Source organism: Oncorhynchus keta, chromosome 14 (assembly GCF_023373465.1).
Source record: "Oncorhynchus keta strain PuntledgeMale-10-30-2019 chromosome 14, Oket_V2, whole genome shotgun sequence".
NCBI classification, from domain to species: domain Eukaryota; kingdom Metazoa; phylum Chordata; class Actinopteri; order Salmoniformes; family Salmonidae; genus Oncorhynchus; species Oncorhynchus keta.
Window position 1 is genome coordinate 36,386,517 of NC_068434.1, and position 15,539 is coordinate 36,402,055.

At 40.0% G+C, this 15,539-nt stretch overlaps 1 protein-coding gene across 1 annotated transcript in view; it reads left to right on the top strand.

The window, feature by feature from the left end:
- Positions 1–3,234: 3,234 nt before the first annotated feature.
- The window catches only part of LOC118393348 (tricarboxylate transport protein B, mitochondrial-like), a 31,017-nt gene continuing 18,712 nt past the window's right edge, over positions 3,235–15,539 (top strand). The window contains exon 1 of the mRNA XM_035785940.2: positions 3,235–3,555. Coding sequence (XP_035641833.1) covers positions 3,444–3,555 — 112 coding nt within the window. The 5' untranslated portion in view covers positions 3,235–3,443. The remainder of the gene's footprint in view (positions 3,556–15,539) is intronic.

The window sequence follows — 15,539 nt, forward strand, 5'->3', positions numbered from 1 at the left end:
GGCTGTTGCTGGGCAACACGGACTTTCAACTCCCTCCAAAGATTTTCTATGGGGTTGAGATCTGGAGACTGGCTAGGCCACTCCAGGACCTTGAAATGCTTCTTACGAAGCCACTCCTTCGTTGCCCGGGCGTGTGTTTGGGATCATTGTCATGCTGAAAGACCCAGCCACGTTTCATCTTCAATGCCCTTGCTGAGTGAAGGAGGTTTTCACTCAAAATCTCACGATACATGGCCCCATTCATTCTTTCCTTTACACGGATTAGTCGTCCTGGTCCCTTTTCAGAAAAACAGCCCCAAAGCATGATGTTTCCACCCCCCATGCTTCACAGTAGGTATGGTATTCTTTGGATGCAACTCAGCATTCTTTGTCCTCCAAACACGACGAGTTGAGTTTTAACCAAAACGTTATATTTTGGTTTCATCTGACCATATGACATTCTCCCAATCTTCTTCTGGATCATCCAAATGCTCTCTAGCAAACTTCAGACGGGCCTGGACATGTACTGGCTTAAGCAGGGGGACACGTCTGGCACTGCAGGATTTGAGTCCCTGGCGGCGTAGTGTGTTACTGATGGTAGGCTTTGTTACTTTGGTCCCAGCTCTCTGCAGGTCATTCACTAGGTCCCCCCGTGTGGTTCTGGGATTTTTGCTCACCGTTCTTGTGATCATTTTGACCCCACGGGGTGAGATCTTACGTGTAGCCCCAGATCGAGGGAGATTATCAGTGGTCTTTTATGTCTTCCATTTCCTAATAATTGCTCCCACAGTTGATTTCTTCAAACCAAGCTGCTTACCTATTGCAGATTCAGTCTTCCCAGCCTGGTGCAGGTCTACAATTTTGTTTCTAGTGTCCTTTGACAGCTCTTTGGTCTTGGCCATAGTGGAGTTTGGAGTGTGACTGTTTGAGGTTGTGGACAGGTGTATTTTATACTGATAACAAGTTCAAACAGGTGCCATTAATACAGGTAACGAGTGGAGGACAGAGGAGCCTCTTAAAGAAGAAGTTACAGGTCTGTGAGAGCCAGAAATCTTGCTTGTTTGTAGGTGACCAAATACTTATTTTTCCACCATAATTTGCAAATAAATTCATAAAAAATCCTACAATGTGATTTTCTGGATTTTTCTTCTTATTTTGTCTGTCATAGTTGAAGTGTACCTATGATGAAAATTACAGGCCTCTCTCGTCTTTTTAAGTGGGAGAACTTGCACAATTGGTGGCTGACTAAATACTTTTTTGCCCCACTGTATATTGTATGCTCAACAAAATGTGAATGATATTATTTTATACTAATACATTTGCTCAGAGAAAGATTTAGTTTAACAAGTAATACATTTTTTCTCAAAAAGGGAAGGGTCAGAATTATTGACACCCCTAAAGATTCTTATAAATAAAGTAGTCAAAAGTTTAGTATTTGGCCCCATATTCCTAGCACACAATGACTACATCAATCTTTTGACTCTACAAACTTGTTGGATGCATTTTTTGTTTTGGCTGTGTTTCAGATTATTTTGTGCCCAATAGAATAGTAAATCATGTATTATTGTGCCATTTTGGAATCACTTTTATTATAAATAAGAATAGAATATGCTTCTAAACATTTGTACATTTAATGTGGATGCTACTGTACCATGATTACAGATAATCCTGAATGAATCATGAATAATGATGAGTGAGAAAGTTTACAGATGGTTAAAGATCATAACCCCAAGACATACTAACCTCTCACCATTACCAATAATTATCTGTAATCAAGGTAGCATCCACATTAATGTACAAGCGTTTAGAAACATGTTTTATTTTTGTTTACAATAAAAATGACAATACATTATGTACCATTCATTTCTATTGGGCACAAAATGATCTGAAACCCAAGCAAAACAAACTGCAAATGCATCCAACAAGTTTGTAGAGTCGCAAGATTGATGTAGTCATTGTGTGCTAGGAATATGGGGCCAAATACTTAACTTTTGACTCGTTTATTTATAAGCATCTTTAAAGGTGTCAATCACTTTTTGAGAAATAGAAATATAACTTGTTCAACAAAATCTCTTTCTCTAAGCAATTGTATTAGTATAAAATAATATAATTTCCCAATTTTTGGAGCGTACAATATAGCTCAGTATTAGAATTATTTGTTTTATACAGTCATTATTGCTCATTTTTATCATTGGTGTCAATCTTTTCGGACCCCACTGTATGTCTGTGAACAGGCCAGACTACTCAAAGGAAAGCGTTCACTCTCTACTAGCACTGTTCCAGGACCAGTCCTCTGCCACAGTCATGACTCTCCTGATGGTCTGGCTGATGACGGTCTCTGACCAAAACGTCAGGCAATGTTTTTAACTTTGCATTTGCAATAAGCCATATATTTCTATAATGGAGAGAGTGTTGTGCTCTAACTTCTGATGCCACAGTCCTGAGGGACACCAGTTGGAGCTGAGGAGCAAAACTGACCCTGGATCAGTGGGGGTAGATATGTACTGCTGCACTTCAACCTCATTTTGGGAACAGCATCTGATGGAGATACGGATCAAACATTCTGTGTGTCCACCTGTCATAGTAGGGGTTTTGCACACACGTAGCCTTGTGTACAGGCTACATCACTTCAATTCAAAGTAGTATCTGTTCATCTCCATTATCAGAATAGACAAAAATGGAAAAATGTGATTATGTTAAATTATTTGTTCATGTAAGCAGATGTCTAATTTGTAAATGAGGTTAGGAACAAAATAAAATGTTTGTTGTGGTTTTGATATGATTATTCTATTCATAGCAAGGCAAATAAATCTGTCTCAATATAGTTTTGGTTGCATCCTTCTCCTGGATGTAACATTTGGGGATAGATGGATGTCACTGGGGCACAGCACTTGATTGATGGTGTTTTGGGTCTGAATCAACTTTGTATGGCCTTGATCACTCTCTCTCTCTCTCTCTCTCTCTCTCTCTCTCTCTCTCTCTCTCAACAGCTTGGCAGCAGAGTTTAAGTGGTTAATAACATTATGCTGTCTAATGGGGTTGATACTTTAATTGAAATATCTGCGTTTGTTTGCTGAACTAGGGAATTTACAGTATGTTATGCTAATGTAGCGCTCCACCTCATAGCGAGGTTTGCGCGTGAAAAGATCAGACAGACCCGCCCTTCTGGTGTGTAACCGAACTGCCCCGTCTCTCCTCCCTCGGCTACATGATATATACGCGTTCTCTCCTTGCACGACTGCCAGCTGTGTAGTAGCCTACTGTCCACATACAGCGGAGGTCTGAAGGCTACACTCTGCATCACTGGTCAGACAGCATCACAGCAAAATTGATCAGTCCTTAGTCTTGGTGTGCATGCACTGAACGTTATAATAACCATCAACTAGTTTTTTTTAGGACAAAATAACAGTTTTGTAGACTTAGTTTTATAGCTAGATAGATATTTGTTAAATTTATTCTTTACAATGGAAGGAAACAGGAAATTAATCAGTCCCTTTCACCGACCACGGTGCCTGGCGGCGGCCGCACCTGGGGGGAAAGCCAAATTAACTCACCCAGGGAAAGCGATTCTAGCAGGTAAGTTTTGTAAATCCTTTGTTCAGACACCATCTATGCCAATATATATGGTTTTACATTTTTGTGATACACGATTTAATGCTTTTACTTGATAGAGAATCGGCGTGGATGGAGCATCAGCCTGTAGAATAAAGTAACATTGTTTTTCCCGATCATGTCACTTTCACTTGACAACCAGGGTTTGTAAATGATGAGCTGATGGTGTTTCATTGGTTAGTAGCCTTGCAAGAATCGAGCGCTTCCATGTCATTGAGTAGAACTATCATGTTGTATTGTGTTCATTCACAATAAAATATCAAATATGCTAGTCCTGGTTATTAATATCAGTTTCACATGCAGTGTGTTAATTTCACTAAAGATGGGATTGGCTTGGGCTGCCTGTAGAGCGCATAACAAAATAGTGAGACTGTTTAAACTAGTAGCCTACTGGCTTTATCATTTAAAAAAAAATTCTACTTAATATGATTTCGAATCTAATCGATATGATTTGAAATGGATGATTATGAAATGATCTAATGATCCTATCTGTAACTGACAGTGGTAACATGCTACACCCTTCTAATAGTGCAGAGCAGTACTGCCTGGTTATATGAGAGAACACCACAGACGAAACACTCCTCAGTTTTCCCCTTAGTGGCAGACAGTAACAACTCAGTTAGTTATAAGAACTGGTGAATGCTAAAATGTTAACCTCCTCTTGCATTATGCTATGATAGACAGATCATTCATGTTATTGTGCAGTTTAACTGAGATGACAAGAAAGCATCTGTTGCAGCTCCATCTGTCTGATTAGCAAACCACAGCATTTAGTTCCCACTATGCAGCCCTGTTCTTTTTAGGCAGCAGACACAGTCATTATTATGGGGTGTGTCTTCTGAAAATGACTCCACACTGTGCAATTCAAACCAATAACCCTACAATTGAACTGGAATGCATTTTAAGTAAACCACCCAAAACCACCACGTCGCTCTCTGAAGGAAGACAAAACCAAGCATTGAAGTAGGATCAAATATAGAAACCCAAACACTGTGGACTGAACAGCAGAATGTCTCTAAAATGAGGTTTGAATAGCTCAGACGGCTACTACTACCAATAGGTAGACAATGGTGTATATAAACCTGTACTGCTGATGCTATCTATTGGCTATTGAGAGGCTTTGAAGCCAGCGGTCGGCCATATTGGCACTCCACAGTAGGAGCAGTCCTCCATAGTCATGGGTGGAATTCTACAGTGTTTCAATTAAGTGTTTCAAGGACAAATTTACATGTATTTAAGTATTTACAAAATGACATGTTTTGTTGTTGTAAATTTAAAAAAAAATGTGTTTAACTCACATAATATAGTTTAAAAGTGGGCATTAAGGTATATGTAATAACTAATGTAGACATTAATAAATGCATTAATTATACATTAATAAATGCATAAAAATGTTTGTTTTTTACATTGGAGGAGTGCTAAGATGGAGGCACAGGAGCTTCAACAAATCACCCCCTAAAAGTAATCTAGTATATATACTGCATACATCACTGGTAGTAGCCTAGTAGCCTTCATCACAGAAACCTCCATTCCTGTGAGGGATACTGGTGAAGTGTACCGAACAAAAAATATAAACACAACATGTGTTGGCCCCATGTTTCATGAGCTGAAATAAAAGATCCCAGAAATGTTCCATATGCACAAAAAGCTTATTTTTCTCCAATGTTGTGTACAAATTAGTTTACATCCCCGTTAGTGGGCATTTCTTCTTTGCCAAGATAATCCATCCACATGACAGGGGTGACATATCAAGAAGCTGATTAAACAGCATGATCATTACACAGGTGCACCTTGTGCAGGGGGACAATTAAAAAGTCACTTTAAAATGTACAGTTTTCTCACACAACACATATCCAACACATGTCTCAAGTTATGAGGAAGCATGCAACTTGGATATTTGGTATATTATTAGGATCCCCATTAGCTGTTGCAAAAGCAGCAGCTGCACTTCCTGGGGTCCACACAGAACATGAAACATGACATAATACAGATAATTAATAGACAAAGACAACTCAAAGACAGAACGACAAATATTTTTTTTAAAGGCACATGTAGCATACATATCAATACATACACACAAACTATCTAGGTTAAATAGGCTTTATGAAAGCAGGTTTGCTGTTTATTTGAGCAATAAGAGATGGAACGGAGTTCCATGCAATAATTGCTCTATATAGTACTGTATGCTTTTTTGAATTGGTTCTGGATTTGGGGACTGTGAAAAGACCCCTGATGGAATTTCTGGTGGGGTAAGTGTGTGTGTCAGAGCTGTGTGTAAGTTGACTAGGCAAACCATTTGGGATTTTCAACACAATGTTCCTTATAAAAATAAGAAATTATGCAGTCTGTTTCTCCTCAACTCTTAGCCAAGAGAGACTGGCATGCATAGTATTTACACTACCAGTCAAAGGTTTTAGAACACCTACTCATTCAACAGTTTTTCTTTATTTGTACTATTTTCTACATTATAGAATCATAGTGAAGACATCAAAATTATAAAATAACACATTGTTAACACATTGTTAAACAAATCAAAATATATTTTATATTTGAGATTCTTCAAATAGCCACCCTTTGCCTTGATGACAGCTTTGCACACTCTTGCCATTCTCTCAACCAGCTTCAAGTGGTAGTCACCTGGAATGCATTTCACTTAACAGGTCTGCCTTCTTAAAAGTTAATTTGTGGAATTTCTTTTAGGGGTGGTATACATTAGATAGCCCTATTTGGTAAAAGACCAAGTCCATTTTATGCCAAGAACAGCTCAAGTAAGCAAAGAGAAACGACAGTCCATCATTACTTTAAGACATGAAGGTCAGTCAATGCGGAAAATTTCAAGAACTTTAAAAGTTTCTTCAAGTGCAGTCAAAACAAAACATCAAGCGCTATGATGAGGAACGCCACAGGAATGGAAGACCCAGAGTTACCTCTGCTGCAGAGGATAAGTTCTTCAGAGTAACAAGCCGCAGAAATTGCAGCCCAAATAAATGCTTCACAGAGTTCAAGTAACAGACACATCTCAACATCAACTGGTCAGAGGAGACTGTGTGAATCAGGCCTTCATGGTCAAATTGCTGTAAAGAATCCACTACTAAAGGACACCAATAAGAAGAGACTTGCTTGGGCCAAGAAACAAGAGCAATGGACATTAGACCGGTGGAAATTTGTTCTTTGATATGCAGTCCAAATTGGCGATTTTTGATACCAACCGCCACGTCTTTGTGAGATGCGGTGTGTGTGAACGGATGAGCGCCGCATGTGTATTTCCTACTGTAAAGCATGGAGGAGGAGATGTTATGGTGTGGGGGTGCTTTGCTGGTGACACTGTCTATTTAGAATTCAAGGCACACTTTACCAGCATGGCTACCACAGCATTCTTCAGCGATACACCATCCCATCTGGTTTGGGCTTAGTCCCACTATCATTTGTTTTTCAACAGGACAATGACCCAACACACCACCAGGCTGTGTAAGGGCTATTTAACCAAGAAGAAGAGTGATGAAGTGCTGCATCAGATGACCTGGCCTCCACAATCCCCGACCTCAACCAAACTGAGATGGTTTGGGATGAGTCGGACCGCAGAGTGAAGGAAAAGCAGCCAATAAATGCTTAGCATATGAAGGAACTCATGCAAGACTGCTGGAAAAGCATTCCAGATGAAGCTGGTTGAGAGAATGCCAAGAGTGTGCAAAGCTGTCATCAAGGCAAAGGGTGGCTATTTGAAGAATCTCAAATATAAAATTTATTTTGATTTGTTTAACACTTTTTTGTTTACTACATGATTCCATATGTGTTATTTCATAGTTTTGATGTCTTCGCTATTATTCTACAATGTACAAAATAGTAAAAATAAAGAAAAACCCTTGAATGAGTAGGTGTTCTAAAACTTTAGACCGGTAGTGTCTAAATATCAGCCCTCTGATTACAATGACGAGCAAGATGTGCTGATCTGTTCTGGGCCTGCTGCAGTTTAACTAGGTCTTTCCTTGCAACACTTGACCACGCAACTCGACAATAATCAAGATAAGTCAAAACTAGAATCTGCAGAACTTGCTTTTTGGAGTCAACCATTGAATATATATGTTTTGACCATGACAGTTTACAATCTAAGGTAATGTCAAGTAATTTAGTCTTCTCAACTTGTTCAGATCTGCCCTGCGGTACACCACACTTTACATGTTTGACATTAGAGAAGCTTCCATTAAAGAAAACCATTTGAGTCCTATTAGATAGACAGCTCTGAATCCACGATATGGCAGAGGTTGAAAAGCCATAACAAATACATTTTTTCAACAAGATGTTATGGTCAATAATATACATTTTTAAAAACACAATACATTCATAACAGATTTCGCAATGCACTAAGTGTGTGCCCTCAGGCCCCTACTCCACTACCACATATCTACAATATAAAATCCATGTGTACGTGTGTATATAGTGCATATGTCATCATGTGTGTGTAAAGGCTGCTTTTGGGTAGCAGAATTACTTTGGCTTCCCTCCAGGCCTGGGTACAAATACTTTCCTCTAGGGTCAGATGAAAGATATGACAGATAGGAGTGGCTATAGTGTCAGCTAACATACTCGGTAGCTTTCCATCTAAGTTGTCAATGCCAGGAGGTTTGTCATTATTGATCGTTAACAATCATTTTTCCACCTCTCCCACACTAACTTTACAAAATTCACACTTGCATTGCTTTTCTTTCATTATTTGTTTTTCTATGCATGAAAACGATTGCTCACTGTTCGTTGTTGGCATTTCCTGCCTAATCTGCCAACTTTGCCAATGAAGTAATCATTAAAATAATTGGCAACATCAAATGGTTTTGTGATGAATAAGCCATCTGATTCGATGAAAGATGGAGTTGAATTTGTCTTTCTGCTCATAATTTCAATTAAAGTACTCCAAAGTTTTTTGGAGCTTCTTCATGAGCGGACAGCTTGACGAAAACCAGCCAATATTCAGGTCCTCAAGAAAGTAGACCTCTGTTTACATCACATACACTATCAAGCATTTCACACATATTATTTAGATACTGACTGTTAGCACTTGGTGGCCTATAGCAACACCCCCCAAAAAAGGCTTTTGTACCAAGTGAACCTGCAACCACAACACATAAGATCTTCTCTAAGCATTACAGGGATATGGCTCTGAATATATACAGCAACACCTCACCCATAAGCATTTGTGTCTCTTCTATAGATGTTTTATCCTTGTATTGCTACTGCTGCATAATCAAGTGAATCTCAAAAATGGCTAATATATGAATGTTATCTGATTAGCAAGTTATTGATTTCATTAACCTTATTTCTAAGGCTACTTATATTAATATGGGATATTTTCAGCCCTTTCCTGGGTAGCTTATCAGAGATAAACATAATATGGAAAAGAGCAAACAGAGCAAGAGAAAAAAATATACATCCAGCAATCCATTAATCAATTGGGGTGTGTGTGTTCATGCGGGGTTGAAGTTACGAACCCATAGGCTTGGCTCTCTCATCCCTTCCAGGCTTCTGGGAGGGTGGACAATGAGCCTGTCATAGCGGATGTATGTCCCCACGCAGCTTTCATGTCTGGGATAAGTTCTTTCCTCTTCTGGCGCACAGCTCCAGGATAGTCCTCACTGAGGAAGATACAGTGCATTCGGAAAGTATTCAGACCCCTTGACTTTTTCCACATTTTGTTACATTACAGCCTTATTCTAAAATTGATCAAATTGTTTTTTTCCCCCTCATCAATCTATACACAATACTCTAAAATGACAAAGCAAAAACAGCTTTTTTGTATAAAAAACAACAACGGAAATATTACATTGTACATAAGTATTCAGTCCCTTTACTCAGTACTTTGTTGAAGCACCTTTGGCAGCGATTACAGCTTCCAGTCTTCTTGGGTATGATGCTACAAGCTTGGCACACCTGTATTTGGGGAGTTTCTCCGATTCTTCTCTGCAAAAACTCTCAAGTTCTGTCATTTTGGATGGAGAGCGTCGCTGCACAGCTATTTTCAGGTTTCTCCAAAGATTGTCGATCAGATTCAAGTCCGGACTCTGACTGGGCCACTCAAGGACATTCAGAGACTTGTCCCGAAGCCACTCCTGAGTTGTCTTGGCTGTGTGCTTAGGGTCGTTGTCCTGTTGGAAGGCGAACCTTTGCCCCAGTCTGAGGTCCTGAGGGCTCTGGAGCAGGTTTTCATCAAAGATCTCTCTGTACTTTACTCCGTTCATCTTTCCCTCGATCCTGACTAGTCTTCCAGTCCCAGCCACCAAAAAACATCCCCACAGTATGATGCTGCCACCACCATGCTTTCACTGTAGGAATGGTGCCAGGTTTCCTCCAAACATGACGCTTGGCATTCAGGCCGAAGAGTTCAATCTTGGTTTCATCAGACCAGACAATCTTGTTATTCATGGTCTGAGTCCTTTAGGTGCCTTTTGGCAAACTCCAAGCGGGCTGTCACATGCTTTTTACTGAGGAGTGGCTTGCGTCTGGCCACTCTACCATAAAGGCCTGATTGCTGGAGTGCTGCAGAGATGGTTGTCTTTCCATGTGATTTCCAATCGATAGAATTTACCACAGGTGGACTCCAATCAAGTTGTAGAAACATCTCAAGGATGATCAATGGAAACAGGATGCACCTGAGCTCAATAGCAAAGGGTCTGAATACTTATGTAAATAAGGTATTTCTGTTTTTACATTTTAATAAATGTGTAAACATTTCTGCAAACCTGTTTTCGCTTTGTCATTATGGGGTATTGTGTGTATATTGATTTGTATTTTTATTTTATTTCACCTTTGTTTAACCAGGTAGGCTAGTTGAGAACAAGTTCTCATTTACAACTGCGACCTGGCCAAGATAAAGCAAAGCAGTGCGACAGAAACAACAACACAGAGTTACACATGGAATAAACAAGCGTACAGTCAATAACACAATAGAAAAAAATAAAGTCTACATACAGTGTGTGCAAATGGCATGAGGAGGTATGGCAATATATAGGCCATAGTAGCAAAGTAATTACAATTTAGCAGATTAACACTGGAGTGATAGATGAGCAGATGTTGATGAGCAGATGATCGTGTGTAAGTAGTGAGGCTGGTGTGCAAAAGAGCAGCAAAGTAAATAAAAACAATATGGGGATGAGGTAGGTAGATTGGGTGATGAGGAAAATGTTTTATTTAATCCATTTTAGAATAAGGCTGTAACGTAACAAAATGTGGAAAAGTCAAGGGGTCTGAATACTTTCCAAATACACTGTGTGACATTCCACTTAAGTTCTTGACTCTTTCTAGAAGAGCTACCTTGTCCTTCAAAGGCCGGGAACCTGACCACTATTGGCCTGGGCCTGTCACCTGGGCTGGTGGTGGGTTTTCCAGTCTCGTGGGCGTGCTCAACCTCAATCTTCCTGTGGTCCATCTTCAATTTCTCAGAGATCATTTCCCTCACTTTGTCGTCAGTCTCGTGGAGATTCTGCAATCCCATCACAACCATGTTGTTCCGCCTTGATTGTCCCTCGACAATCCGTCATTGTTATCATGGATTCACACACAGAACTGATGTCCTCTCTCAATGACTTACAGATTTCTGTCATCTCGCCATACTCCTGTTTCAACTCATCGAGGTGACCCTGGGAGAACTGCATATTGTTCTTCAGGTCCTTAGACCTCTCTGGTCAGGTTGTCCATTATTTTATTAGTTGAATCCACCAGTATTTGGACAAAACACTTGAAGCTATTTGCTTGTTGTTGTAACAACTGCTTGTAGAACTATTTTTGTTCATTTAAAAAATCCTTTGCGTGTGATAGAGACACCACTGCCTTCAATGGTACCTTCGCTGGCTTTAGTCTTTGTAATGGTAGCTTAGCAACATAGGTTACGCTGTTACTCCACGCAGTTCCAGACAGGGCAGGTCACAAGGAAGATTGAAAACAACAAACGTCAGGGATCTAGACAGCCACAGACCTGAGACAATCCACTGTCCCAACCACAATGGCTAACGGCGTTCCGGGCTGCGTTCAAGCTCTCAAGAAAACCTTGCTAGCTTGATAGACAGCTTGCTAACAGCTAGGTGGCTAGCTAGCAGCTAGGCTAGGTGCTACACCAAATAGCTTCTCAGACTTGGCCTTGGTCGGCAGTATCACTGGACAGAGAGTAGCAATCCCAACAACTGATGCCAACTGTGTGGCGGGATCCAAACTAAAAAGTTAGCTAGCTACTAAGAAACTTTCCAATACACTTTCAAAACAACAAACTTTTCAAAACAACAAACCAAACTCAAAATAAATTAAAATATTTGTCACATGCGCCGAATACAACCTTACTGTAAAATGCTTACTTACAAGCTCTTAACCAACAATGCATTTTTAAGAAAAACAAGACAACAACACAGACAACAATAGAGTTACACGTGGAGTAAACAATAAACAAGCCAATAACACAAACAAGTCAATGACACAGTAGAGAAAAGAAAGTCTATATACAGTGTGTGCAAAAGGCATGAGGAGGTAGGCAATAAATAGGCCATAGGAGCGAATAATTAGAATTTAGCAGATTAACACTGGAGTGATAAATGAGCAGATGATGATGTGCAAGTAGAGATACTGGTGTGCAAAAGAGCAGAAAAGTAAATAAAATAAAAACAGTATGTGGATGAGGTAGGTAGATTGGGTGGGCTATTTACAGATGTACTATGTACAGCTGCAGCGATCGGTTAGCTGCTCAGATAGTTGATGTTTAAAGTTGGTGAGGAAAATAAAAGTCTCCAACTTCAGCAATTTTTGCAATTCGTTCCAGTCACTGGCAGCAGAGAACTGGAAGGAAAGGTGGCCAAATAGGGTGTTGGCTTTGGGGATGGTCAGTGAGATATACCTACTGGAACGTGTGCTACAGGTAGGTGGGTGTTGAAATCGGGACCAGTGAACTGAGATAAGGCGGAGCTTTACCTAGCATAGACTTATAGATGACCTGGAGCCAGTGGCGACGAATATGTAGCGAGGACCAGCCGACAAGAGCATACAGGTCGCAGTGGTGGGTGGTATAAGGTGATTTGGTAACAAAACGGATGGCACTGTGATAGACTGTATCCAGTTTGCTGAGTAGAGTGTTGGAAGCTATTTTGTAAATGACATCGCCGAAGTCGAGGATCGGTAGGATAGTCCGTTTTTTACTAGGGTAAGTTTGGCGGTGTGAGTGAAGGAGGCTTTGTTGCTAAATAGAAAGCCGATTCTAGATTGGATTTTGGATTGGAAATGCTTAATATGAGTCTGGAAGGAGAGTTTACAGTCTAGCCAGACACCTAGGTATTTATAGTTGTCCACATATTCTAGGTCGGAACCGTCCAGGGTGGTGATGCTAGTCTGTGTAATTTGTTAAAAGCGGTCCTTGTGCATAGAGTTGTAATGGTTTGCTAAACTTTGATGAATGTTATTTGTTTGGCATACATTTTAAGTGAACAATCTCCGCGCAATTCCGTTTCCGTGAAATTGCCCATAGTGGTTTACCCTCTGGCTGAACTAGGTTACATTTGACCTCATGACTTTGGTACCGCAGGTTTGTGCAAAAAAAACTATCTCTGTCCAAATACCTTTCACAACCCTAACAGTCTATGGTGCCATTTCATAAACAGTCTCTCCTGACTCTCCTCCTCTCAGCCATTGGTAAATATAAAATGAGGCCATCAATCAAGATTTTACATTTGAGAAACCCACCTGGCCTCCTCCCTCCCATCCTATCCTTTCACTCAGACTAATCAGACAAGCTAGCCGGGAACGCTAACAGCCAAAGGAACAGGCTTCTCTCTCTGTCAGCCAAACTCTTATTTAACCTGTTTGTTCTCATTGTACACTCCACTCCTCTTAGCCAGTTGATTACTGCTTATATGTAGGATCTTTTTCTTTCTCTCCATCCCTGTTTTTATTAGTCTGAATCTATGGGTGCAAATTTAAGGGGAGAACAAGGATCTTTTGTTACGTAGATTAATAGCTTGTGTGTGTATGTCTAGTAAAAAAAGAGGTTAAATAAAAATTAAGAAAAATGTATAGTATATGAGTGTGTGTGTTGAAGTCACAGTGTCATACCCAAGGACCTGATCTACTCAGCGAGATAAAAGTAATCAGGTAAAGTGCTCTTGTGTCTAATTCTGACCTGAGATATTACTCAATGAACAGCCAAGCCACTGTTTAACTACACCAAGAAGATACAGAATCCTCCTGACACCCAGTTTGACAGTTAATAAATCGGACTAGCACTTCTCTCAGTGCCTAGACATTGAACCACAGATATTTCCGGTGATGGAAAAAGCACTCAATTGTCACAATTTAGTAAAAGTAAGGACACCTTAATAGAAAATGACTCAAGTAAAAGTACAATTCACCCAATAAACTACTATTTGAGTAAATGGCTAAATGTATCTGTTTTTAAATGTACTTAAGCACAGTGGTGTAAAAGGTATAATATATAATAATAATAATATATGCCATTTAGCTGACGCTTTTATCCAAAGCGACTTACAGTCATGTGTGCATACATTTTACGTATGGGTGGTCCCGGGAATCGAACCCACTACCCTGGCGTTACAAGCGCCATGCTCTACCAACTGAGCCACAGAAGGACCATGCTTGAGTAAAAGTAAAAGTAAATGCTATACATCAAATTCCTTATATTAAGCAAACCAGATGGCACAATGTTCTCGTTTAAATAATTAACGACAATCAGGAGCACACTTCAACCCTCAGACATTACTTACAAATGCCGTATTTGTATTTATTGAGTCCGCCAGATCAGAGACAGTAGGGATGACAACATGTTATATTTATAGGTGCGGGAATTGGACCATATCGCTGTCCTGCCTGAGCATTCGAAATGTAACAAGTACTTTTGGGTGTCAGGGAAAATGTATTGGAGTAAAAAGTATCTATGTATTTTTGGAATGTATGTAGCACAGTAAAAAAAAATATAAATAGTAAAGTACAGATACCCCAAAAAACGACATAAGTAGTACACGACTGGCTATATCTGGTTATTTTTCTCTACACTTGGAGTGGTAAGGAGGAGTATGTGTGTATGCGAGAGATTGTGAGTGTGTACTGCTTGTTTGGTGGCAGTCTTTGTTTAGCAACTGGAGTACATATCCTTAATTAATTTCATAATTAATAAACTTTTGTGTTTCTATGTCAAACGGCTTTGTTATATTTCAGTCTTCTGTGATGCATATAAAGTGTAATATTGTGATGCAAACTCAAAATGTAATACATTTCAAATCTATATCTGAAATGAAACAGGTGTCTTTTTTTAAAGCCCAAAACCATGTGTGTGAGGTGTATACTCTTGACTACCAAGAAACACTCCATGTGACCCTGATTTAACCCACTGCAGTAAAAGGTTAACTCAGGGCCGTAGATAAAGACTACAGCCAGTTGGACTCAGTATGACTCTACAGTAGTTTGACTCCACGTGTGTGGTGTCATAACTGATGTAGCTTAGCCTTTGAGAAATATTCCACTTTTGGCACTGGTGTAATGCAGGAAGGGGTGAAAGGGTGGAGTGACTTTTGTATGTGTACATGTGTGGTTGTATAGGTCTTGTATAGGCCTGGAGGGAGGAAGTGACATGGACAGAACAGAGAAAGTCGTAGCTTAATGGAAGAAATATCCTACATCTCTTACAAACCCAGACAATGGCTTTGAGGCACATGATGGGTGTTTGAGCTCCTTCTACTCCCTCTCCTGCACTCCTAGCAGCTAATGGCAATGGGTGATGTTGAGAGGTGGAGGCTGTTGATATGAGGCAAGATTGGCCAGGGGGATGAGAGCTTTAAATGGGTTTCTGGTTCTGATGTGTTTTCTATGTGTGTGTGTGCGTGCGTACGTGTGTTCATGCTTTGTGCGTGCGTGCGTTTGTATAAGTGTGTGAGAGGTTTGAGAAAGTACTTTTGTATTGCTCTGTGCTTGCA